Below are 26,035 nucleotides of genomic sequence, written 5' to 3' on the forward strand. Positions count from 1 at the left end.
CCCCCCCCCCCCTCTATGTTAAATATACCTAATTTTGTGCTCGGTTTTCTGCTTTATATCATGATTCTTCCGCTAAATATCACAGCCATTCAGTACATTGTATTTAGTTTTATCTTTTAGGTTAAAAAAATATGAAAATCCAATACGTTGTTTAAACGACAAATTGTTAATTTTTACAAATATGAAATGTGCCAGAACTTATAAGCAATTAATTTTGCTGCTCATCATGGCCCTTGAAAACCAAACTAAATAGTATCCTAGTGTCACAATGATTATCAATCATCCAGCTACATCCTAACCAAATATGTGCATTTAAAATAATGATTCAAAAAGTTTTAGATTGGAGGAAAAAATCTGGTGTAGTTGTTAAAACTAGGAAATATTTTAGAGTGTGCTCATTAAAAAATGTTTAAAAAGTAAATCTAAAAAATGAAAAATATGAAATATGTATTAAGTAACCATAAAACCACAATGCAAGTTTATAAACCATGTATTATTCTTCAAACAATTTGCACGGCTTTTGCTTAACTGATTTTCAGCGTCATAAAGCGAACTTTTGTTATAAAGAGCCGAACCCCTCAAAATCTTATTCCTTTGGTTTACCCAAGTTCCCCAATCAAAATTTCCATAGTTCTAGAGTTACGATCGGTCAAACAAAATTACAGCTTAATATATAAATAAATTACTAAAATGACTCATTGTGTGATGGGAAACGTTAATATTCAAGATCAAGCCAGGAGTAACAAATATTTATTTTCATCATTAAAATACTAGTAATCTATCCAAATTTGAAGTAGAAGAATGAAAAATGTTGGCTCCTCACAGGCAAACATTGTAACTTTTATTATCTGAAAACAATGTCTTCGCTACATAAATTGTCATTTATGAACGTTAAATGTTCTTATCTGAAAACAATAAATTTAAACTTAAAAAAAATTTATTTCAAAATAAACGAGAGTAGTAAATTTATGGTTATTTTATATGCCTTGACAAAGACAGTACACACTCATTCACGACAGACCACACACTGACACACACTCACACAAGCACAACATATACACACACAACACACACACAAACCAAAACCTTCACACACACCCCGAATTCCAAAACTTCAAGAAATTTCCGGAACTTCACATCCGGCCCTGCATCTTCCTTTCACCGAACCAATTTAATTAAACATTTGTAGTCTAAAATACTAAAACGTAAACAGGAGATTCAATAGAATTTAAATGTTTGATTTCAAAATTAAAAACGAATTTTTTTGCAAAATGAATCGGGGGTTAATTGAAATCATGTGTACAGTAGCAAACTCAAATTTTTTAAGTATTTGCTTTCAAAAATTTAATTAATTGTTCCTTTAAATGTCCCACAGGAACATTTGCGGGGAACAGGTTGGAACAGTGTACTGAGATTCGCCGTTTTCCTGAAATTGTCTTATGTTAATACAGTTTTTAAAATTTGGAGATGATTTCCTTGCACAAAATATAGCATAAAAATATATATCATAATACTCGGCAACACGACGGTTACATTTTCGTAGAAACAATTTAAGAAAAGAATAAAGATTCCACAGACTTTTCTGTGTTATTTAAAACCAACATATTTCAAAGGCAAAATGTTTCAATTTTTACCGGCAATAAATTCCTTTCCCGAGGTCATGTAATTTAGTAAAATTGTGTACCCTATGTATTCTATCGTTATTATATACATGTTGTAGTGTACAATGTACATAGCTGTACCTATTCATTTCATGCTTCTTGGCCTGGTATAGAAGAATCCGTACACGGTCCCTTTAAAAGAACTTTTTATATTTGAATCCATGGAATCCATGAGAAATTTAGCTTTAACAAATTCCTTTAAAAGGTTTAAATAATAAAATTGTTGGATTATACCAAATCTTTAACTTACCCAAAAAGTAGNATGGTTTTAGTTTTGGGCATAGCCCCCTAGATTTTAGTTCCCCAAACTTTTCAGCAAAAAGTTGAGCTCTGTATGCAATGTAGCCACATTTCAACTGAAATATACATAAAATAAAAGAATAAAAAGTATAGGCTAATTCCTTCTTTTTTGAAACATAGACCTTTAGCCCTACTGTGTATATTTAAAAAAATGTTTGTCAAAAAATATGGTTTTTTTGTGGAAACCCTAATCAGCTTTAAACTTACAGAAAAAATAGTTGATTAGTCTAGACTAGAGCATTAGCAACTGATCTTTAGAAGGAGGGCACAATATTCCTCTGCATTACAAAAAAGCTTGTTCTCTCCCTAAATAGTGGAATTATTTTTTTAAAATAAAAATAAAGAAACTTCCGGTTAAAATTAGACACTTAGAGTGCTAAAAAAGCCAGTTTGTCAAAAATTCAAATATTACTTCCTAATACTAAACTTCAGGGATACTTTTTCATAATAAAGACACTTTTTCACTTCACCCAACATACTTTATAAATTTTATCAGAAAATAGAGTGCTTAAAAAGTGATTATTGAATGTCTGGGTAAAAATGAGCATTAAGAGGGAAATAGCCATTAGCCAAACAACATCAAAATTTTTGTAAAAATGTTCTCAAGGGGGGGGGGGAATTGCAATATTACAGCACAATGAGATAGAAAATGGCCAAGAAATGTTCCTTCTATGAATAGTAATTCTGATTACCTTCTTTTCATTAATATTATTAAACAAAGTCTGCACAAGATTCAAGAAATATTTTACAGCTTGAACTCTCTTTCTACAGAACCTTATACCTACAGACAAGAATTGGATTAGAAAACGATTTTAGTGATCTTTTAAGCAAAAGAATTATTACAAAAAAACATTGAAAATCAGTACAGATTTACTCCACATTTAACCCCATCTTATCAGTTTTCATTAGATTTTTATCAAATTTCAGAATAGAGTAGAACAAATAAATCCTTTTTTTGTGAATCGAGAAGGAAAACTTTATATCAAATAAATCAACTTTAAGACTTTAATGAAACTTCTGTATAGGGCGGGAAAAATAATACTCACAAAATTATTGGTCCGGTCTCTATAATCACTCATCATGCAATTATTGTTCATTTATCAGCAATTAGTTCTGAAATAGAAGTAAATAATTCGAAAAAATATTCATCAAACTGATTTTTTGGGTTATTCTAACTAATTTAAATACTTTGTCGCCAATCTTGTTTGGCTAAATTTTAGAGAAACATTTTGCCCCTCCCCCCTTTTAAAAAACATGTAAATAAAATTATATTCGTTTCTAAAAAGGATCATTTTGTAAAAAAGTATACAATTTTATTTTTGTCTCTGCTGCATAAATCAGAAACCCTTTGATTAATAAACAAAAATTGGAACATTTATAAAACTTTTCACGCCAGGAAAAGTTGTTAAATAATTATTTACCCTTGTCAGTGTCATGACGTTGGGTCAGGAGAATTATCTCTGCTCCCAGGTTGGAGATTTTTCCTTCATACATTTTTTCTCTCAATAGATTTTCACGTTGTTCAATCTCCTCCTGTATTACTACTTCGGGAGCAATCTCTCTGCAGCGAACACATTGATAATCTATAACTCATGTTTTAGTGAGATTCACCAAATCAAATAAGCAATTTTTCTCTTGGTTTATGGAATTATCAGTCTATGAAATATCTGCTCTGTCCATGAAATGTCCTGTCAATTAAAAATTTTATCTATGAAATGTCATACTTCTTTTTTGATAAAATATCTAAGAATTGTCCAGTGTATGAAATGTGATATCTATGATTTGGTTAGCAATGAAATGTCATATCTATGATTTTTTTAACAATGAAATGTCATATCTAGGATTTTGTTAGCTATAAAATGTCCATCTATTAAATGTCCCAAATTTGATTGAAATTGACAAATAAATATCATAACTCCTACCTACTGTGTCAGTATTTTGCAGAATAACAGAGGATGTTCCCTCACAAAGTAAATGCAGCTCGTTAAAGCAGAAGGAGCATTTAATAAAACTTGCATCGTCCCATCCTGCAAAAGTTTAAAATTAAAACCAGACAAATTAAATGCTTGTTCATAGCCAAATTTTTCAATTGAAAAAAAATAGACGGATAACTTGATTACTCCAAAATTCACGGATTAAATGATGTTAAATATGATGTTAAAGTATTAAAATTAACTTGCCAGTAATGATGCAGTCATCACTGGAGCACTGCACGCGTTTCCGTTTTACTCTGATCGAACTAAGGATTTTGGCATGCTTCTCATTATTTGCTCGTTCAGTACGACGAAGCTAAAATAGATTTTTTAAAACTCATTGTCTTTGAATATTTTTTTTTCTTCAAGACAAATCTAACACCACGGCCCCATCTGATCTCTTAAAATCACTTTCCTCATGAGATGTTTAAAGGGACTATTAAAGGAAAAATGAAAGCGGGTATAGGCTAAAACCGGAGAATGTCAGGTGTTGAACGCTTCATATAAAACATCTATATGATCTCGCGAAATTGATTTAAAACTGTATCAAAATTATACCAAAACGTATAAATTTATCAGATTTTGTATAAGATTCGTAGTATTTAACAGCTCATATTTAACAAATATGCAACCAATCTGAAAACGACAGAATCCAAGAGAACCCTGAAAATCTCTGATTTGCTCCGGTTATAATACAAAATTAAAAATGCAAAATAAAAATTCAAAAATTATACCAGGAGTACATCTCAGATTCTCAAGCATCTCTGGGATATCGTCGTTTTCCGATTGGTTGCATATTTGTTGAATATGATCTGTTGACTGTTACAATATTTATACAAAATCTGATATATATACGTTTTGGTAAAATTTTTACACGATTTTATAGTAAATTCTCAACGGAGAAATTTCAGATAGATGTCTTGTAAATATCGTATTCTCAGGTTTTAGCCTATACCACCTTTCATTTTTCCTTTACAGACCCTTTAAGGATAACAATCAAAATTAAATCTAATTCTTTAACAACCTACCAGAATATTTTTGAGGTCAATCACTTCCTCATTGATTCTCCTGTGCTCTAGATCCAGCTGTTTTAATTGTTCCTGTTTCTTCTCAATTTCCTCTGTTATATTACTTGATCAAAAATTATTTGTGACTGGGTGGTTTGTTCAAGGATTTCCGAAATTGAAAACTGGATAATCAAGACACTAAAAGATAGTGTGTAAGTCATCTATTTTTTAAGATGATTAAGTTCATTCCTGAAATAAGATCTTTTTCTAGCAACTTGTTCTGGCTCTCAAACTCCTCTGATCTATCCAATCCTTCTGTACATTTTAATTGTTTTAACTTTTTACATTAACTATGTTTGTATTTGATGTTCACCTTTCAGGAAAAACAAAACAAAATATGTAATAATTTACCAGCTTCTCATTAACCATTTCCGATATCTTGATCATAATAATTTCTTCCTAAAGCTATTAAAACTTAAATAAAGAACCTAGGTTGTTTTCGAATTTATCAACTAGACCACTAGCCACGCCTGCAAAAAATTAAAACATCAAATTATTTAACTCAAATTTTACAGTACAACTGTGAATAGACAGCCAATATAAAATTTTGAAAAGTTAACAAATATTTTAAGCCAATTCACTCCAGCTTGACAAATTTAAAAAAATTTTAAGCTAAATGCCACTTACCCATGAAAAGGTGGAGTTGGGAACATTTAACTTGAAGAATATTTTCTACTGGCTTGAAAATCATCTTTCCAATAATACTGCCATGAAACATACCCTCTGCCCTGAATCAAAATTCAGGGATATGTTATCAAGTTTATTTAGGATTATAACAAAAATAATAATGGAAGTAAATAGTAGTAACAGCATGATGGCTAAGTAATAAATTGAATTTAAGATTCAGGGTGGCCAAAACTTTTTTGAACAAATCCGTACAAAAATCCGTACATTTTCAGAAGAAATCCGTACAATCCGTACAATTTTCGAAAAAAAATCCGTACAATCCGTAAAACTTTTTTTTTAAAAATCCGTACAATCCGTACATTTTTTAAAACCAATCCGTACATTTTTTTTAAATCCGTACATTTTTAAAAAAAATCTGTACAATCAGTACAATATTCGAAAAAAATCCCATTTTTGAAAAAAAACATTAAAATTCGAATTTTCATTCATAGTCCGTACAATTTTAGGGTTAAAAAAAACAATCCGTACAATCCGTACAATCCGTACAATCCGTACAATCCGTACATTTTGGCCACCCTGAAGATTAACAACAATAATCTTTAAATCTGGTGGTGGTCATACCTTGCAGGGATAATAGTAAAATCTCACCTTAAACCTTTCTTGCTGAGCACATTAGCCTGATAATCATCCTCCATCTCCTTGACTGTTCGGAGCGTGACTGATTTGATACAAGCAGGGTTACTGAGAATAACACATGGTAAGATCAGGATATTTTGATTTCGAAAAATCACCAAAAGATAAAATAAAAGCTATAAAAATTTTTACAACTGAACATTAATAATGGATTGAATTGCCTCAATTGTGCATAGTCCAAAGCTTTTTTTTCATTGAATCAGAAAGCATTTTTTATTGTTTTACAATATATACAAAGAGAAAATGTTTACAATTAAAATAGAAGATGGCCCACCAAAAAATTAGATCCAACAAAAAATTTGGACTTGATCGATTCAGCTGTTTTGACGTTAATTGGATGCAAACAAACAAACAAACAGACAGACAAGCACAGCATGCATATATATACATGAAAAAAGCATTTGCTACATATTTACCTAACATTGTGAGGACTTCCGTCCTTATGTCCTTCCAAAAGATGCGGTTTCTCAGAATAGCTGAACAAGCTGCAGTTCCATGCAGCTTGGCCTTGATGGCCTTGAAAAGCACTTGTAAACGCTAAATCACCTAATAAGTTGTTATTTTTTAACAATAACAGTTAAACTGTTGTAGCTATAAACAGCTTTTGTACACAGCTTTTCCAGATGCAAGTCAAGATTCTTAGTCAAACCTGGGTCCAAAAGTTAGTTTAAAATAAAATGTGGAAAAAATAAAAATACCTTGTAACCCCACTTTAAACGTTTTCTGAAGTTCACACAGAGCCTCATTTAAGGGTTCATGAAATCGGGCCAAATTTTCATGATGATCTTGTCCCTAAAATTTTTTTAATAAATAAATCTTATGTATTAAAAGCAAAATAGTAAGTCTTTTCTCTTTTAAGAACTTAGATTGTCAATCCAGAGCTAGTAACATTTGTGTTGAATACCCTTAATCCCAATTGCTTAATATTGATATCCACTGTGGGCTGTTTGGATTTTCTTCTTAATCTTCCCTTTTTGGATATCCATGATTTCTCTGTTCTCTAATTGGTTAAAACCAAAATGCCCTGGTTTCTTATTGACTGTTAGTTAACAGGATATTGAATAAAGATTAAATTAATCTACAGATTAAGCAAAGATCGAAATTACCATTGATCTCGGAATCCTCAATACAAGAGTTTCAAGCTCAGGAGAATACCAATCAATTGTTCTGGAATTGCAGCCCAGATTTGTCGGATCCGCAAAAATATACGAAATCATTGGTTCTGCCAAATATTTACCCTAAAAAAAAAACCACCTCAAAAACTCCATAAAGGGACAATTGCCCAGCTCCTTGTCCATTGTCCTTCAGCATTATAGAAGTGTGTAGCTTCATTGTGTTGGCCTTCATAATTAAATTAATTGATTTAATTAGGCCATAACAAACATATTACAATTGCCCCCCCCCCCTCATTTTCCTTTAACAACTTCAGAGTTCTGAAAATTTTGTTAAAAACCTTATTCAACATGCAATTAACAGAATTTTTATTAAATCATATCAATTCCTTAAGCTGAACGCTCCCTCCTTTATCTCCACTGATAATTAACACCGGCTTACCATCTAAAAAAAACAAAATGTCTAAAATCTTAAAACGAATTGTTAACAATAAAAGTGTAGAAATAAAAGGAAAACAAAACAATGTAACAGAGATTAAGAAATTTACCGATTTTAGCTAAATCTTCCTCGTCATATTCTGCTAGATGAGAAAAAGAATGTTCAACCAAATTAGAGGTTCGGAAGAACGAACCAAGTTTACCGTCTTTACATTTAGTGTCACTAAACAATTAAAAATGAGAGTTGTGGGGAGTTGAAATGCTTATTAAAGATCTGTGAGAAAAAAAAGTAATTTTACATCAAAAGGCAAGTTTTCGCATTCTTTCTATTAAAGAGACTGTAAAGGAAAAATGAAAGAGGGTATAGGATAAAACCAGAGAATCTCAGAAAATCCATTTATTTAATTTTACCTGAAAAAAAACATTTTCCCAACCTCAAAAGGTACTCTCATCTCCATCTGTTTTTTTTTCTTCAAAATTCTAGCTTTGCTGGGAAGAAAATCTAAAAATTGAATATTTATATGACATATATAAATAACTATTAATGTTTATAAAACAGTTGATTTGCTTCTAAACAACAAGAAAAAGATAGGAGTAATAATTTGAAATAGTAATAAAATTGCAATACAACTTGACAATACACCAAAAGTTATCAAGAAGACTCACCTAAGTTTTTCCTACAGAGGAAGCTTTTAATTTTCCATAATGATGTATAACTCAAATGTGCTTCGTGTACCATTCGTAAAACTTCTTCTTCCGATACTCTTGGATCAACACTTTCCTTAGGGTTTAACCGATCTAAATAACTAACTTTGAAATTGTTCATAAGTACATTAGAAGGTTCAACTTTTAAATCCTGTTCCTGAAGGAAGTGACCATAATTCTTCAGAAATGTAAGTTACAGGTAGGGTTTCCAATCGGAAAATAAAATCTTGTGTTAAAACCCCTAGTTACAGGGTATGAAAGAAAAGAAGAGAAAGATTTGAAAGAAAAAAATTTGCTCACCACTAAAATCCTTTAAATATTGAATAACCTCTGCTGTATGCTCTCCTCCTGCAAGTTCTTCACATATATCATACAACTAGAATAATTCGTTTATTACAAAATTTTTTTTAAACAATATCGTTGGTTAAGTTAATAATGTTCAGTAAACTGATAATTAAAAAAAAAAAATTAATTTTCTCCAGAGTTCATTAAAACAAATCTTTGATTATCAATAAGGGTTGAGGATCAATCTAAAAGCATACCTTTCTTAATCTTGTATACTTGACTGCCCTTGAACATGAGCTAAACTTCTTTAGGCGACGATGACACTGCTTCAAATCCTAGAATATTATAAAATCTCTTTAGCCGAATCTACTTACTTTTAAAATGCTGACAAAACCCAGTTTTTCGTCATGAAATACATTTGAATAACATATCAAATGATACCTTCATTGATCTAATATGCTTGAGATACTTTGAGGCTGGAGTGAGCCTATATGGGAGTTGCCTCAAATCCTAGAATAATTAATAGTATGATGGGGGGAAAAATAAAAAAATGGACATTAAAAGTCATGCCCAGCAAAACCAGCTGCGTCTTGCAGGAGGTCTGGAACGTCCGCAAGACAGGCAAAGACACTCAATTTTCCAAGAAAGTATTAAATTTCACGTCAGGAAAGGTCTTGAGTCAAGACTGTAGCTAAGACCTATTCCCTTCAACCACAGCTTGGCCTGTTTCTCCCTGAGTCTGGGACCAAAATGTAAAGAAATTGATTGGCGAATGAAGTTTGATCAATAAAATATGCCCCCCCCCCCACCCTCTATCCAGAGTGTATATTTAAAATTATTATTTTAGGCACTGTTCAGAATGAAGACGCCATTTATTCATAAATTGTAAATTTTTATATTGTTCCATGAAACTTTTTGAATACGCAGATCAAGACTGGTATAGGGAGGGGGTGAATAACAGCTTGAAAACAGCTGCTCCAAGACGTTAAATCACCGTCAATTGGTGTAGCTGGATGGTTATCAACGTTTTTGACCTGTGAGTGAGTGGTGCTGCGGGAAGCATCAAATTGACAGGGTCCAACATTAACAAACTCTGCAGGCAGATCAGTATCTAGCACAACTTCAATCTCCTCCATCTGTTATATGAAAGATCAACAACACAAAATTTAATACAAGGGACTTCTACAAGCTCATTCTAAACAAGAAAACTCTTTTGATTTTTAAAAGTGTTAAATCCACACTCAACATGATGTGCCAATGGCCTGAATAGCGAATAACTAAAATTTTGAGTAAGAAACATATAAAAGGAACAATTGTACCAATTTTCTATCAAATTGATTGCACAAACAAATACACATATTGCATTATAAAAAGAGTATAATACAAACCATTTGTTTTCTCTCCATCTTGCCAGGTCTATGCTTTTTCTTCCCTCCTTTGTGCAAACCTAAACACCACATTGTTACAAAATGTATCAGTTTGTTTGTATGTCCAATCCTAACTCATGAAAAACAAGAAATGGGAAGGACTTGAAACTCCAATTGATTTGATTTGAACCCCTTGACAGAAGTTGAATTAATGCTATATTTCAAGATATTTTGGAGACCAAAAAATATTTTGAACAAGCTGATGACTAAAACAACCCAGAATAATATTTTGATATTTTTGAAATACCTGACAAACAAAGTTCTAAGCAACTAAGTGGAACTACCTTCAGCGCCTGAACAATAATATTATTCCGATCAAATAAAACTGTTTCCTTCTTTATTTTGCTGCATTTTTAACAACCGTAAGTTAGTTCTAAATAACAAATAGGGGAAAATCTATTGAAATTATCAGGGAGTGACAGCAATTATCCAAAATGTCAAAAATCGGAATTTTTGCGATAATCCTCAAATATTTCGCAAATACCTACTTTAATAAAAAATGTAAATAAATTACCTGAAAGTGGTTTGGTATACTTTTGATAAGTAAAGGAGAACCAGTGTGTCTGTAAGATGGCAGTGGTGTATATTTTCTGGAAAAATCATCCCCCCCTTTTACATTTTTTTACCCAGAAGTATGGTATGTTTGCCTTTTGATGTAAAATTTTTATTTTTTCACCCAGATCTTCATAAATCATTTCCTGTAAGTGTTAAAAACATACACTCCTGTAAGATGGTAGGTATACATCTTTATACCAGCCATTCATCATGTTTTTTTCAACTTCAGGGCTACAATTTCAAAAAATAACAGGATATCAAATTACAAATGATAAAAAACTTTAACATCATCCAAAAAAGTTATACTATAGGGTTATGAATACTGCGTTTAACTAGTGTACTGTTTCATTTTTTTCATACAATAATGAGACAAAAAGTGATATCCTTTTATTCCCTAAAAACAACTATTGGTCGGCCGGTTACTTCTGCCACCATCGTCCACTCTGGGCCACCAACCCACATTCCGTCTTTTGCCATCCAGGTGCCACAATCGAAGGCATTGAAAACCAAACTAAACAAATGAAAATATGTAATACTAACAATAATGAGTTAGTAACCCATCTACAGCAAGGGAAGTCGATTTAGTCAATTTTTACAGAATTTTTAAAATCTTGGATGAATTTGACTTTTAAGGAGAAAATTGTTTTTTTAAATTGGTGGAGTCAAGACCCAAAAACAGGTTCATTGTGGGTAACCCAGTATAAATGATAAATATCGAAAAGCGTTCTGGACTTCAGGGACATCTTTATTACCACATATCCATGATTTCTTACAAAAAACTATAAAATAAAAAAATCGCAGAACTTACCAGCTTGTTCCCTGTCCTTTTAGAATTCGTCCCTCGTGCACACCAGGACTACTACAACAAAATCTTCTTTGTACATCCAACATTAAAAGCTTGCATAAGCATATCATAAGCAATGCTCAGCTGAATTTTAAAACAAGTGCAAATTTAGAGACTAATAAAAAATTTTGCAGGAAAACTTCAAGAAAACGACTAAACCCTACTGTTTTTTCAAAACTACAAATTTATTATCTATTTTCCATGTAAAAATAAACAAATATTATGTTTGCAACCTTCTACTATAGTGATGGATTTTTTCTACTCTTTAGAAAAAGGATTATTTTGTTTTGAAAATGCCGAAGAAAAACGAAAAAAACAACGATTGTTTTTAAAAAAATTGTCCTTTTCAAAAACGATATTTTTTCGTTTTTAAAAGAAAAGTTGGCTTGATCGTTTTTAAAAATGATTAACAACCTTAGAAACAACTAGACACTATTTAAAGAGAAAAAAAATACCGGTTATTGCAGATTTTTAAATGGGCACAGTCCCCAGACGGATGCCGGAACGATTCAGGTTTTAACCCAAAGAACTCTTTATCTAAAATGAGAAAATCTTAATGAAATGTGCATGTTGGGAAATTTACTTTATTGCTTCATTACTAAAATGTTAGCATAAACATAATAATGTTTCAAGAATATACACACCAGGCCCGGACAAATTATCGAAAAAAACCATTTTTGTATAATTTAAGTACCCTCTTTCAAAATTCCCAATTTCAGCCAAGAAACCAATAAAAACAAAATTAACTTTAAAGAGGGTGGGGCCTCTCAATCTCTCTATCTCTCTATTTCTCTATATTTTGTTTCTCCCTTTCTGCATCTACCTCTCTATCTCCAACTTTTTTCCTCATTTTCTTCTTCTACCCTCTAACATCAAGTATTCTTATAGCAACTGTTTTTAATGTTTAAAAGGGGGTTTTCTTCTTTTTTCTAAAGATTTTTGTCTTTACTAAATTACTTCTTTATAATTTTCGTCAAATAAAGATTAAAAGCCTAGATTTCGTCAAAAACAAATTCCAATGACCATCCTTCCATTTCAGTTTATAGTCTAAAGATTCCTAAAAATTAACTTAATAAACCTTCAAAAAGTTAACCGTAAAACCATTATTTTTAATCTTTAAAAAAAGAACCTAAACGTTGATAAAGATAATTGTTTTCGTTTCAAAATAAATAAACAAGTCCTTACAATCCTGAAAATAAAATGCTACAAACTAGATAAATAAATAGATGGGAAAAACTAAGATATTCTAAAACTATTCAAGTGACAGGTTTAACGGCTTGAAAAAGTGAAAAATATTCGTGGTAAAAAATATATAACAGTGTGAAAATGCATTTAGGTGAGAAGTTAAAAATCATGCAGCTTCAGGGAGATTGAAGNCTGGATTTTGCGATAAAAAATTCAATTTTCGCAAATTTGCAAATTTTTTTGCAGATTCTAAAAGTAGAGCACAAGAGCTTTCTAATGATGTATCATTTGTCATATTTGGACATAAAACATGGGATTTAGAGGGGGGGGGGTCAAATTGACCCCCCCCTGATTTTCAAGTACCCCAGCAGGGATAGGGTTAAAACAAATCTTTAATTATCAATAAGGGTTGAGGACCAATCTAAAAGCATTCCTTTCTTAATCTTGTATACTTGACTGCCTTTGAACATGAGCTAAACTTCTTTAGGCGACGATGACACTGCTTCAAATCCTAGAATATTATAAAATCTCTTTAGCCCAATCTACTAACTTTTAAAATGCTGACAAAACCCAGTTTCAGTCACTAAAAACTGGTTAAATGGAATTGGTATACATTTAATTTTATTTCAAATTACCGGAATTTCCTTTTCTGTATTAAAATTTCCGTCATAAAAAATTCAAATGGAAAAATGAAAAACTAGAAGAGGTGAAATAAGGAGTAATACAAGGAGCAACTATACATTGATTAAGGAAATAGAAGTAACTATATCTTGATTAAGTGTAGTGAAAATTTTCCGTCATGATATACATTTGAAAAACATATCAAATGATATCTTCATTGATCTAATATGCTTGAGATACTTTGAGGCTTGAGTGAGCCTATATCATATCTATGATTTTTTTANCAACTTCAATCTCCTCCATCTGTTATATGAAAGATCAACAACACAAAATTTAATACAAGGGAAAACTCCCTATATTGATTCTGTAATTATATATGCACTGCAGATTCTAACATCTATCTATAAATATCCTTTGCTTGTCTGTTTGTGTGTTTGTCTATATCCAATAAACGTCAAAACGGCTGAACGACCCAAATTTTTTATGAACTCAGGAAAAAAGAATGGTTGTACAGTAAAAGGCAAGATTTTAAAAATTAACAACCTGTGAGGATGTGGTTCTGCGGGAAGCATAAGCTTCACAGGGTTCAACAATCTCTGCAGGCAGATCAGAACCCAGAGCAACTTCTGTCTGTTCCTCATGTAAGAAGACTTCTAGAAGCTCATTCTAAACAAGAAAACTATTTTCATTTTTTAAAAGTGTTAAATCCACACTCAACAAGATGTGCCAATGGCCTGAATAGCGAATAACTACAATGAAACACTATATCTAAAAATTATGAGTTATAGCTAGAGTTAGTTTAAAATATGGTTTGCAGCTGAATTAAAAAACGCCTTTTGTACCAATTTTCCTTCAAATTGGTTGCACAAACAAATACACATATTGCATTATAAAAAGAGTATAATACAAACCATTTGTTTTCTCTCCATTTTGCCAGGTCTATGCTTTTTCTTCCCTCCTTTGTGCAAACCTAAACATCACATTGTTACAAAATGTATCAGTTTGTTTGTATGTCCAATCCTAATTCATGAAAAACAAGAAATGGGAAGGACTTGAAACTCCAATCCACTACTGGAGTCTTAGGCCATCCCTGCAACTTTTGATTTGATTTGACCCCTTGACAGAAGTTGAATTAATGCTATATTTCAAGATATTTGGAGACCAAAAAAATATTTTGAACAAGCTGATGACTAAAACAACCCAGAATAATATTTTGATATTTTTGAAATACCTGACAAACAAAGTTCTAAGCAAGTAAGTGGAACTACCTTCAGCGCCTGAACAATAATATTATTCCGATCAAATAAAACTGTTTCCTTCTTTATTTAGCTGCATTTTTAACAACTGTAAGTTAGTTCTAAATAACAAATAGGGGAAAATCTATTGAAATTATCAGGGAGTGACAGCAATTATCCAAAATCGGAATTTTTGCGATAATCCTCAAATATTTCCCAAATACCTACTTTAATAAAAAATGTAAATAAATTACCTGAAAGTGGTTTGGTATACTTTTGATAAGTAAAGGAGAACCAGTGTGTCTGTAAGATGGCAGTGGTGTATATTTTCTGGAAAAATCATCCCCCCTTTTACATTTTTTTTCCCCAGAAGTATGGCATGTTTGCCTTTTGATGTACAATTTTTATTTTTTCACCCAGATCTTCATAAATCATTTCCTGTAAGTGTTAAAGACATGCACTCCTGTAAGATGGTAGGTATACATCATTATACCAGCCATTTGTCATGTTTTTTTCAACTTCAGGGCTACAATTTCAAAAAATAACAGGATATCAAATTACAAATGATAAAAACTTTAAATCATCCATAAAAGATATACTATCGGGTTATGAATACTGCCTTTAACTAGTGTACTGTTTCATTTTTTTTTCATACAATAATGAGACAAAAAGTGATATCCTTTTATTCCCTAAAAACAACTATTGGTCGGCCGGTTACTTCTGCCACCATCGTCCACTATCCTTTTAGAATTCGTCCCTCGTGCACACCAGGACTACTACAACAAAATCTTCTTTGTACATCCAACATTAAAAGCTTGCATAAGCATATCATAAGCAATGCTCAGCTGAATTTTAAAACAAGTGCAAATTTAGAGACATAATAAAAAATTTTGCAGGAAAACTTCAAGAAAACGACTAAACCCTACTGTTTTTTCAAAACTACAAATTTATTATCTATTTTCCATGTAAAAATAAACAAAAATTATGTTTGCAACCTTCAACTATAGTGTTGGATTTTTTCTACTCTTTAGAAAAAGGATTATTTTGTTTTGAAAATGACAAAGAAAAACGAAAAACAGAACGATTGTTTTATAACAAATATTGTTTTTAAAAAACTGTCCTTTTCAAAAACGATATTTTTTCGTATTTAAAAGAAAAGTTGGCTTGATCGTTTTTAAAAATGATTAACAACCTTACAAACAACTAGACACTATTTAAAAAGAAAAAAAAACCGGTTATTGCAGATTTTTAAATGGGCACAGTCCCCAGACGGATGCCGGAACGATTCAGCTTTTAACCCAAAGAACTCTATCTAAAATGAGAAAATCTTAATGAAATTTGCATGTTGGGAAATTTATTGCTTCATTCCTAAAATGTTAGCATAAACATAATAATATTTCAAGAAAATACACACCAGGCCCGGACAATTTATCGAAAAAAACCATTTTTGTATAATTTAAGTACCCTCTTTCAAAATTCCCAATTTCAGCCAAGAAACCAATAAAAACAAAATTAACTTTAAAGAGGGTGGGGTGGGGGGGGACAGAATAATTTTTTAAGAATATACACACCTAGCCATGACAAATTCTAGAATAGAAAACATGTGTGTATAACCTACGTACCATCTCTCAAATTAAACAATTCCAGGGCCTGCTGTCTAAGACTCTGGGCATGTTTTTCTGTCCCGTACAACAGGAAACTTACCGCACTAAACAACAGTTTTTAGAGATTATTTCTGGATTGTAAAAGCATCATATTTCAATTTAATTTTCATAAAAATAGGTTTAATGACTTTAAAAATAGTATATTGGGTACAAAACGTCCATTATCAAAACGTTGATTATCAAAATGTTGACTGCTACAAAACATCAATTAAGAAATGGTCGTCTGCCAGAAAATGTCGACAGTTACAAAATGTCAAATACTTCTAACATTAAATAATGTACTGTTTCTCACATTATTTTGGGTTAGGGATGGTTAATACAATTTCTTGGCTTGGATAGGGTAGTGTGCCGAGCGCTGCGCTGCTGAAACTAATTCTCCTCCCATGATTGTAAATGAATTGAAAGTGAGCAATTTAAATCAAAAATCTGCAGATTATTATTTAAAAATTGTGTTTTGAAAAAGCTTATTATTCAATGTTTTGTAGCAGTTCACGTTTTGTAGTAGTCGATGTTTTGGTAATCGACGTTTTGTTCCCCAATCCGGAAAAAACATTTAAAATTAAAAAATGTGTCTCACATCTGTGTTTCTTGCATTATTATACTAGCTTAAATTACATATGCATAAAACTTTTTTTTCAACCTCATAATTAAGTTAGTATTGACCAAAAAGAGGCTCAAACATTTATTTATTTTAAAGACTTACTTAAATCCACAATTTCCATTTCCAGTTACATCCTGGACAACAAACACTGCAGTAGGTGTCGTTTCCAACTCCGGATTGTAGAAATGAACACCTTCAGAATAGTTTTAAAAAAAAAATCGAACATTAAGGAATTCTAAAGCATGCTACAGACAATTTAAAAATGATACTACAAAAATAGTATATTATAAAACTTAATTCCTTCCCTGTTCCACGACAAATAAAAGTACATTTTCTGCACGGTATCCTCCCGACATCTCCCATTATTATATGAAACAACTAAAAAACATTGACAGAAGACGAAACAAAATAAAAATTCGACAAATTCCACAAATTAGAGTTTGAATTTTTTAATTAATTTTTTGTTTCATAATATTCTCCTGGATATTCAATCTTTCCTCCTTCCGTTTCTCGAAACTTCTGTGACCAAAAATAATGAATGTCAGCTGGGCCATAGAAATATCTACTGCTGGTTCAAATCTTGAATCACCGATTTAAAAGTAAAGATGCATGACAATTTGAATCAGTGATTCAAAGTTTGAACCAAAGGTAGGTAGTTCAGCAGCCTCTCTAATTCACTAAATTCCCTGTACTGAAGCCCGTACATCTTAATCCTTCCAGTGACAAGTCATAATTCCAGCACTCCTGAGCCATGCCAAACATGCAGGCGTTGAAAGACTGTTTTAACCAGTTCCTTCAGTTTCTCATCTTAAAAAATACAAATTTTTTATTGTGCACCCCATAGCAGAGTGGCAAATAATGTAGGATTGTATTTTCTTACTCTATTTAACAAATTCAAACCCTTGACATTACAATTGATAAATACCTAATTTTAACACAGACAAAAAATTTATCTAAAAACATGCATATCTTATTCATTCTTAATCATACAATGCTTATGAAGGTACCGTTGTGAATCAGACATGCCTAATCAAATTTGTGACTACTTCATGATGTTCAAAACCTGATGAACTTGAAGTGAAGGTTTAACAAGAGTTTTAGTAAAGAAAATATTACTGGATAGATTTTTTGGCATAGTTGTAAAAGGAAGAATAACTAAATAATAAGATCTAACTACATTGAAAGTATTGAAAACTACAGATAGGTCAAGAATACCCGCCACTACGGAACTGTCGCTAACATTCTTAAGCAATTTGACAGTTTTCATGCTAATACAAAATCAAAATATTTACCTATGTCCAACCACAAGCTCGGACTGAACAGGAACTCCAACTGGCTTACAAACTAAATCAAACATTAAAAATCAAGATTTCAATTTTCCACCTTAAAATCAACATTAGGAAATTTCATTAACATCAAGGAAGTTGCATATAAACCATTCACAAGTTTTTTTTAGGTTCATTACAGGTAGAGATGGGCATGGGTTTAAAACAAAGTTTTAAAAAATTAATTTCAAACCTTTAACTCTGTTTATTTACTTAGTTCAAGCTCATATTTTATCAGCTGGGGCACATCCTCTTCTTTCAATCTAAATATTCATTTGTCAATGACATTTTTATTTTTATAAAAGTAATTAATTTCAAACCTTTAACTCTGTTTATTTACTTAGTCCAAGCTCATATTTTATCAGCTGGGGCACATTCTCTTCTTTCAATCTAAATATTCATTTGTCAATGACATTTTTATTTTTATAAAAGTCATAAAGTTAAAGAATCATTTATGTTTTCTGATAAGCAGTACTTAATGAGTGGTTTGAATAGACAAAATTGGGAAAATTTTTAGAAAAATGTAATTGTGAGCTGAAAAGAAACATATAAAAATTTCAATTTACAAACCTGATTTTACTGGAGACTAATGATTGCGTAAAATGGTGTACAATTCCTGATCGATTCCTTCCCTCTTGGCCAAGCAACTTTTTAAATATTGGCAGTACATTTTTAAAATTGTGTCCTTAAATAAATTGTGTGTAAAACAATAATTCTAAATGTAAACCCTTATGTAGTAATTTCTTTAAGTCCTTTAATTTTGAAATCATCAAGCTGTTATTTGATTTTAAATTTGCAGTAGAATACTTGTCATGTTGGAATTAAGCCTGATGTTTGTTGTCAACAATCGCCCTGAAAAAAAAATTCAAGATCATCGACCAAGTAAAACTAAATTTTTCAGAGAAACAATTGACCAAAAATATAACGCATCTCAGGTATTTATAGTTGTTTTTGATCTTACTGAAGTAAAGTTGTATTTTTCAGGAAACAAAATCCTGAGAAATTCAAAGGAATTTCTGAGACTATGTCTCTTAATCAGTAAAAAACTTGTTCTTTCCTTTAAATTAGGACAGTTTTCCACGATTCAAAAATTATGTAAAACTAAAAACTATCTATGAGCCAATAAATATGCTATGAACTTCATGAAAACAATTCTAAATTTCGAACAAATATTCACAATAAAAACTTTCATAAGACTCAAATGAATCCTAAAATCCTCCGCAGAAATACAGGAATACTCAGAGGATGACAACAAGTTTTATCAATCATTCAATCAACCTATCAATCAATCAATGCATTGTTAAATTTAGTTCTCCAAACAACAGCTTCAAACTGGACAAAATAGAGCAGAAAACAATTACAAATATGCTGGAACAAGTTGTGTGAGGAGCCCCAAGAGATAACATGCTAAAACGAATGCAAAATGTTTACCTTGAAAATACTAAAAACCAATCCAAATCTGTTTCAACATTCTTAAACTACTAGCTGGTTATCTAAATAAGACAAACATTATAACAATGAACATTCAGACTCGATTTTTTTTTTGAGTTTTACAGTTTAATTTAAAAATAATACAACTGGACAAAAAAAGTGGAAACCTGTTGTATCAGCTTAAGCATGTAAAAATAAGAATTTAAGTACTCATAATCTAAAATTTAAATCTCATAAATCCACAAGACACTGCCTAAAACTTATTTTAAATACTACTGGATTAGCTTGTGAACTGATGGATTGTAATCCAACTATTTATTTATATTTGGTATTTGTCCGTAAATGATTTTTTCAAAGTTTTCCGTTGATATGTTGGGAAGTTTTTGAATTTTACAAACTTCTTAAATTTTTAATTACAAATCTTTAATTTGAACTGAAACCTACATTGGTCAATCTAAATAAAAATTCCTGAAAATGTTTAAGAACCACATCGTTTAATAATAAAGTGTTTGTTACATCTAAAAATAAACATACCCTGCACAAAAGCTGTACTGACAGCACTGCGTCTCAAATCTAAATACATATTTACGTTAAATGATATATCCTACTATGTGCACCTGCTTGCACTTAGAAATCTTAAACCAGGGAACACAAAGTTTGACTTAATTACTTTTTGGCATTTACAGTAAATGTTACTTAATAGCTGGGAACTTTTGTGTTGGATACCCTTACTCCTAATCGTTTATTTTGATATCCACTGTGGACATTTTTGTTGAAATTAATCTGCAGATTAAAAAAATATTGAATAGAAGCATTGATCTTGACATCCACAATGCAAGAGTTTCCAGCTCTGGTTAAATATCATCCATAAAACTTATTTAGAACCTGTTTGTTCATCGACCTCAAGACGATCTAGTATCTAGGTGCACATTGCAAATTATACTGACTTAAAAAGCTAATCACAATTTTCAAAAACAAATTGGCAAGTCAGTGTTCTTTAAGAAAGAAGCATAACATTAAAATTGTTCATTAACTTTTTTCTACATTTTTATAATTCATGCACAAGTTAGTAAAGAGAGAACAAAAATTATCTAAATCTCTGCAAATAAAAAGAACAAAACTCACCTGAACACCAATGTACCGCGGAAAAAAAAACCTGTACACTTGAACATTTGGCATTGTTGAGCCACATTTGAGCCAAATTTGTGGTTCTAAATATCCTAAGCACTAAAATGAACAAATGATATTTTTAAAATATGTCTTATCCTAGTTTGTTTCATTTTAGTCAAATAAAAAAATACTACCCTCGCTTCAGAGAATAAACGTACTGCCAAATTTTTAGAAAAAAAACACAAAAAAAATCTTTTTAAAAAACAGGTTTAAAGTCAAAATCCATACACCAAAATGTTTTATGACCAGTGGAATAAAGTCGAACAAAAAAATTTTTTTAATAAAAGGTCGCTTGACATTATACCAACTGTCCATTTACACCGTTATTAAGTATCCTCTTTGAAATCCTGAAAAAGAATCATAAAAAATAAGAAATAACATACAAAACAATATTGTCAAAAAAACTGTTTGTCAAGCTCTCATACAGGGATGTATTGTATATCTTCTGAAAATAGTATCATGACCCATGATTGGAGCTTAACAAATATTGGGTTTTTTCCCCAAAGAAAAAAATTATCAAGAGACAGCTCAACACCAAGAGTTATAAATGTTATAAAAAATGTATGATTTTTAAAATTGCCTTACTTCAAAAAGCCCAATCCTTTAAGTGGAAGAAATGAATTAGAAAAGGAAGAATGCATTAAAGAAGGGACTAAAAGATATCAAAAATCAAACCTACTATTTTTGAACTTCTTCGATACAAAGTTAACACACTCTGAAAAATTAAAACTAAATTTAATTAGTATTCTGGAGTCCCCATGTGGGGGGGGGGGGCTCTGGCAACAACTAAATAAGTTTTACAATTAATTGGTCATGCATGCCACAGATCAAGGCCTTTACACTCAGAAAATCTTCTTTGCTCAAGGTTACTTCAGCTATGTCCAACATTTCATCAAGCCTTTCCTCTTCCCTCTCAAAGTCCCAGTTGAACAGCTGAAGATCATCCTCCAAATCTTGACTCTAAAGATTGTCGTTATTTTTAAAATAAAAGCACAATTTTCCTTCAAAAGTTAATTTATTGAATAATTGTTATTAGGAAATGTTTTATTAACATATGAAAATGTTTTCAAGAACTTTAAAAACCTGTATGACAAAAAAACTACACATAACTTCAAGCAAGTTTAATTTAAAAAAAGACTTGTACGACTCACAATAGTAGACTTAAAAGATAAAATGTTTGTCCCATCAAGTATTAAGAAACTATTTTTTTTAGTAATGACCTCTCTAAAGAATTGACTTGCATAATTCTGCTATAGTAAGCAATGGAGAAATTGTCGGAATTAAATATTTTTAAAGCTAGAAAAACATATCTTTCACATTATTGATAAGATCAAGTTTTAACGTTAACATTGGAAATCGGAAACAATCACGTTTTAAATAGAGATGTTAACTTAAAATTACGCCAACAGTCCCTTTAACGATTAATTGGACAACCAATGATACTTTAATACATGCCGATTAACAATGATACCCAATTTTTCAACCAAAAAATGTTACTGGAAAAAATGTCGACCATCATTGTTAATGAATCAAAGAAACTATAAAAAAACAAAGTTAGAAAAAATGCAATAACAGCATTCCTTTGGAGGGAAAACACGAAATTTCCACATATATTTCGAAAGCGTTGACAACACAAGAGTGTCCTGAATCAAATAGGATAGTAATAAAAATGAAAATAATAGACAAAGGGAGGGAACAAATTAAATCAATCCAAAAAAATCAGGGGTTTATTCGTTTAATCGGGGAAAATACTTAAAAGTATCAAATAAGATGAAAAAATTTAATTCTGCATGTCAAATTTTTTTGATCCCTTCATCGATCATTTTTTAGCACATTAATTTAATATTTTCATAAAAAGAGAAAATGTGGTCCCGTCCCCCCTAGCCAAAAAGAAAAGGAAATACAAACACTTTTATTACTTTATAACTCATTAAAATGTATAATTTCAACTAAATTTAATCCTATATTCCTGATTTCTCAGCTCCACAGATTCGTAAGAAAGAACTTCCCTTCCATTGACACTAAAAATTAACATGAATATTGAGCAAATAAAATTAGTATCAGAACGCTACTACCAGTTATATTTGCAAGGGCAAACAGAAAAATATGCACTCATGGAAAAAAAATAAACAATAAATTTCAACCCCCCCCCCTCCACCCGACCGAGGAAGGGGCCAAGGGGGGGATAATGAGGATACCCTCGATGGAAAAACGTTCGATGGAATAGGGGAGACTGTTAAATAAATGCGATATTTATGGCTCACCTAACACCATTCATACTGAAATTTGTGATCTGGAACCCATTGGATTCTTTGTTGAAGGTTATTGTGGCATGCTTCCTTGAGATGTTCACGTCCTAAAATATTCATTTTATCTTAAAAATCATTAACTCAACCTAGTTAAGTTTGAATGATTAGAGTGAAGTTTGCATTTTTGTGTAACAATATAAATATTAACAGGAATTTTCATTGTGGCCTGACGCATTTTGCCGTCCAATTTCAATTTGTCCAGACTTAGATTATTCTCTTAAAACTTCTCTTAATATAGACCATAGATAAGTTGTCGTGAAAGGCCCATGATTCAAGAATCAAGAAGAATTGCAAAAATTACCAATTATCTTAATTATGAAATAATACTGGATTATAAAAAAAATAATTAAATTTATTAGTGTTCTCAGTGATAAGTTATCAGAAATTTGTTTTTTTAAAGTAAAGATGTACAGTGATGCAGAGCCTATGCAGAATTAAAAGTACGTTTATTTCTGTTGAAAATGCATCATTCTTGCGAGTTAGTGCAGGCCCTGCAAAAACCCTTTAATTTTAAAGAAAAAATTCCTGTGATGACTAACATGCAAAAGAACAATATCAGACCAAAGTTAATTTTAATATTAAGAATAAAAAATGTCGGAATTATGTAGAAAATTAATATTTTTTTCTTGATTTAAAACATGCGTTACATTACGCTTTCTCATGCAAAATTTACACCCTTATTTTACCATGATCACAAGATCAGCCTCGCTATCCCTACCAATCTTGAAAGGCAGTTCTGCCACCACCACCCTCCGTGGACTAAAATAAATCCATTATCATGATCAAGAAAAATGAATTTACAATGATCTAAGAAATATTCAATCGGGATGTAAAATGTTAGGATTACATGTCTTAGCGGTGGGGGGGTGGAGTGGAAATATTTTTCGATTAATTAGAGAAAAAATGACAAAAATGACTAGGCTTTTAGGGCGCTTCGCGCCCATCTTCTATCTAAATTGTGAACATGTTCTTTTTGTTTACATTTTAAAACAAAGAAGAAAAAAATTTTGCGGATTTTTAAAAAAAAAATCGCGGATTTTCAAGAATTTAAATTTTTTTACAAAATTAAAAACCTTTAAAACACATTTTTTTAAATTTTTAGGTGGGGGGGAAGAGTGGAAATATTTTTCGATTAATCAGAGAAAAAATGACAAATTTACAAATACTAGGCTTTTAGGGCGCTTTGCGCCCATCTTCTATTTAAATTGTGAAAAAATTTTGCGGATTTATAAAAAAAAATACTTTTGACGGTGCAAATTTATTTACAAAAAGAGGGATAACGAAAATTATTTCACGAAAATAAATGCTTAACTTTAAAATAAGTATTCCGCCTGAAAACTATTTTTATCAAGTAAACCAGTATTAAAACTAATTACACTGCACACTTTAAATTTAATTTTCTCACCTAGTTCCTCCAACCCCCTTCAATAAAAGTCTTGGATAAGACATCCTGAATTAAATCCGTACTTTTCTGAAAACAACTAACATTATAATTGAGTAGGTCATAAAATAATTGTAAACCACAATATGTACTTTCCATGTACAAATAAAAAATATTAATTATATGGCCGAAGTACGAGAAGCACTTGTCCTCATAAGCGAAAGATAATGGTGTTTTAGTTGGGGGTGATTGAGCTGAACGCGTAAACCCTTTAATTTTAACAGTACGTAAACGTGCCATCTTTTAAACAACAAACTATACTTCGGTCTGTTCTAGAGTAAGTGTTCAAGTCCGGTCAACCAGCGCACCTTTGCAGTCTATATAGAAGATTAAAGGCGACTGGGTGGGGGGGGGTGGATTATAGTGAATCTTCTGCGGTCGTTGGAGAGTTATAGGGGTTAAATGATTAATAAAGGGCAGGCTGTATATATATCGATTACAATACTTACACTTTAAACACTGCAAAAATATGCAAATATTGAAATAGTCATTTAATCAATTTAAGATGATCATATGAATGCCTAAAAACGTTAAATGGTAAGTTTAAAGACATGATTATTCAAAAAATGACTGTTCACAGAAGAATTCACTAATTTTCTGCTATAATTAATTATTTCTTTACTGGTTAAAACATGTATAAAAAAGCAGAATGCCGCAACTACTGTTTTAATTAAGGTGCCTTATCAACGGAACTGTGAATGTAATCGGATTGATAAATACTCCGACATATTCATAGATGGGATTACACAACAGTCGTACAGTAGTTTGGTTGACCGGTTCACCCCTGTAGATGTCCGAGGTCGGTATGGGTCACATGTAGCCCGCGCCTTGAGCGCCAGAAACGTTGCCAGTTGGGAATAAAAAAACAACAATTAAAAGAACAATTAAAACAAATACATAAAGAACATAAAATCATAAAAATCTATTAAAATAATAAACGATTTAATAGAAACCATTCGATTTTTTAAAAATAAAACAATGCTCTTTAGAAATGAAAAAAAGATTTTTAAAACTCTGTATATGTTTTAAAAATTTGTATTTCAGGATGTTTAAGAATAATTAATTTTCTTACAATTATATATACTTGTGAATTGATTTAAATATTTTTAGGTTCATCTAAACAATTTCAAAATATTATAGCTTTGCAGTTTTCAACGTTCACAGTACGGCAACCCTGTAACTCATCCGATCCCAACACCTTAACCGCTGAAAAACAACCAATCAAACTTGGCACCATTCAAATATTCATGTACGGGCATGGGGAGGCTTTGCCTGTTTAGGTGAAACAAGACGTAATTAGCTATAAACTAATTCTACGTGACTTAACCCTTTTTAGGAGAAAAATAGTTATTTCGTTTTCGTACTC

At 31.2% G+C, this 26,035-nt stretch overlaps 2 protein-coding genes and 2 long non-coding RNA genes across 5 annotated transcripts in view; all 4 read right to left on the bottom strand.

Annotated features, from left to right (window-relative positions):
* Positions 1-3,220, bottom strand: part of LOC111715955 (uncharacterized) — a 19,158-nt gene extending 15,938 nt beyond the window's left edge. The window contains exons 1-2 of the mRNA XM_023491365.1: positions 3,008-3,220; positions 2,654-2,742 (exon numbers count right to left, since the gene is read on the bottom strand). The gene's annotated coding sequence lies outside the window, so the exon portion shown is untranslated. The remainder of the gene's footprint in view (positions 1-2,653; positions 2,743-3,007) is intronic.
* Positions 3,221-3,382: 162 nt separating this feature from the next.
* LOC111715954 (uncharacterized) lies at positions 3,383-17,511 on the bottom strand (the record flags this gene model as incomplete). Its single annotated transcript, XM_023491363.1, is given in 28 exon segments — positions 3,383-3,544; positions 3,884-3,988; positions 4,142-4,250; positions 4,963-5,054; positions 5,191-5,256; positions 5,430-5,471; positions 5,629-5,729; positions 6,277-6,369; positions 6,738-6,867; positions 7,020-7,113; positions 7,576-7,662; positions 7,823-7,878; positions 7,982-8,094; positions 8,283-8,373; positions 8,538-8,669; positions 8,877-8,952; positions 9,119-9,196; positions 9,303-9,371; positions 9,896-9,997; positions 10,250-10,308; positions 10,536-10,581; positions 10,803-10,851; positions 11,012-11,074; positions 11,238-11,354; positions 11,652-11,702; positions 12,143-12,224; positions 16,351-16,436; positions 17,096-17,511. Coding segments are annotated over 24 exon segments (2,098 nt in total), but the record flags the coding sequence as incomplete, so codon positions are not given.
* A 173-nt stretch (positions 17,512-17,684) lies between these two features.
* LOC111715958 (uncharacterized) lies at positions 17,685-21,875 on the bottom strand. 2 transcript variants are annotated; one of them, XR_002768363.1, is made up of 8 exons: positions 21,595-21,875; positions 20,284-20,322; positions 19,750-19,811; positions 18,889-19,170; positions 18,639-18,708; positions 18,512-18,581; positions 18,286-18,337; positions 17,685-17,800 (listed from the first exon to the last, which is right to left on the bottom strand). It is a non-coding gene; the product is annotated as an uncharacterized LOC111715958 (long non-coding RNA). The 2 variants fall into 2 exon arrangements; XR_002768362.1 differs by lacking the exon at positions 21,595-21,875 and having other exon boundaries at positions 20,284-21,587.
* Positions 21,876-22,886: 1,011 nt separating this feature from the next.
* Positions 22,887-24,775, bottom strand: LOC111715956 (uncharacterized). The gene is made up of 4 exons (XR_002768361.1): positions 24,634-24,775; positions 23,915-23,987; positions 23,184-23,275; positions 22,887-22,940 (listed from the first exon to the last, which is right to left on the bottom strand). It is a non-coding gene; the product is annotated as an uncharacterized LOC111715956 (long non-coding RNA).
* Positions 24,776-26,035: the final 1,260 nt, after the last annotated feature.

This window comes from Eurytemora carolleeae, unplaced genomic scaffold (assembly GCF_000591075.1).
Source record: "Eurytemora carolleeae unplaced genomic scaffold, Eaff_2.0 scaffold1872, whole genome shotgun sequence".
NCBI classification, from domain to species: domain Eukaryota; kingdom Metazoa; phylum Arthropoda; class Copepoda; order Calanoida; family Temoridae; genus Eurytemora; species Eurytemora carolleeae.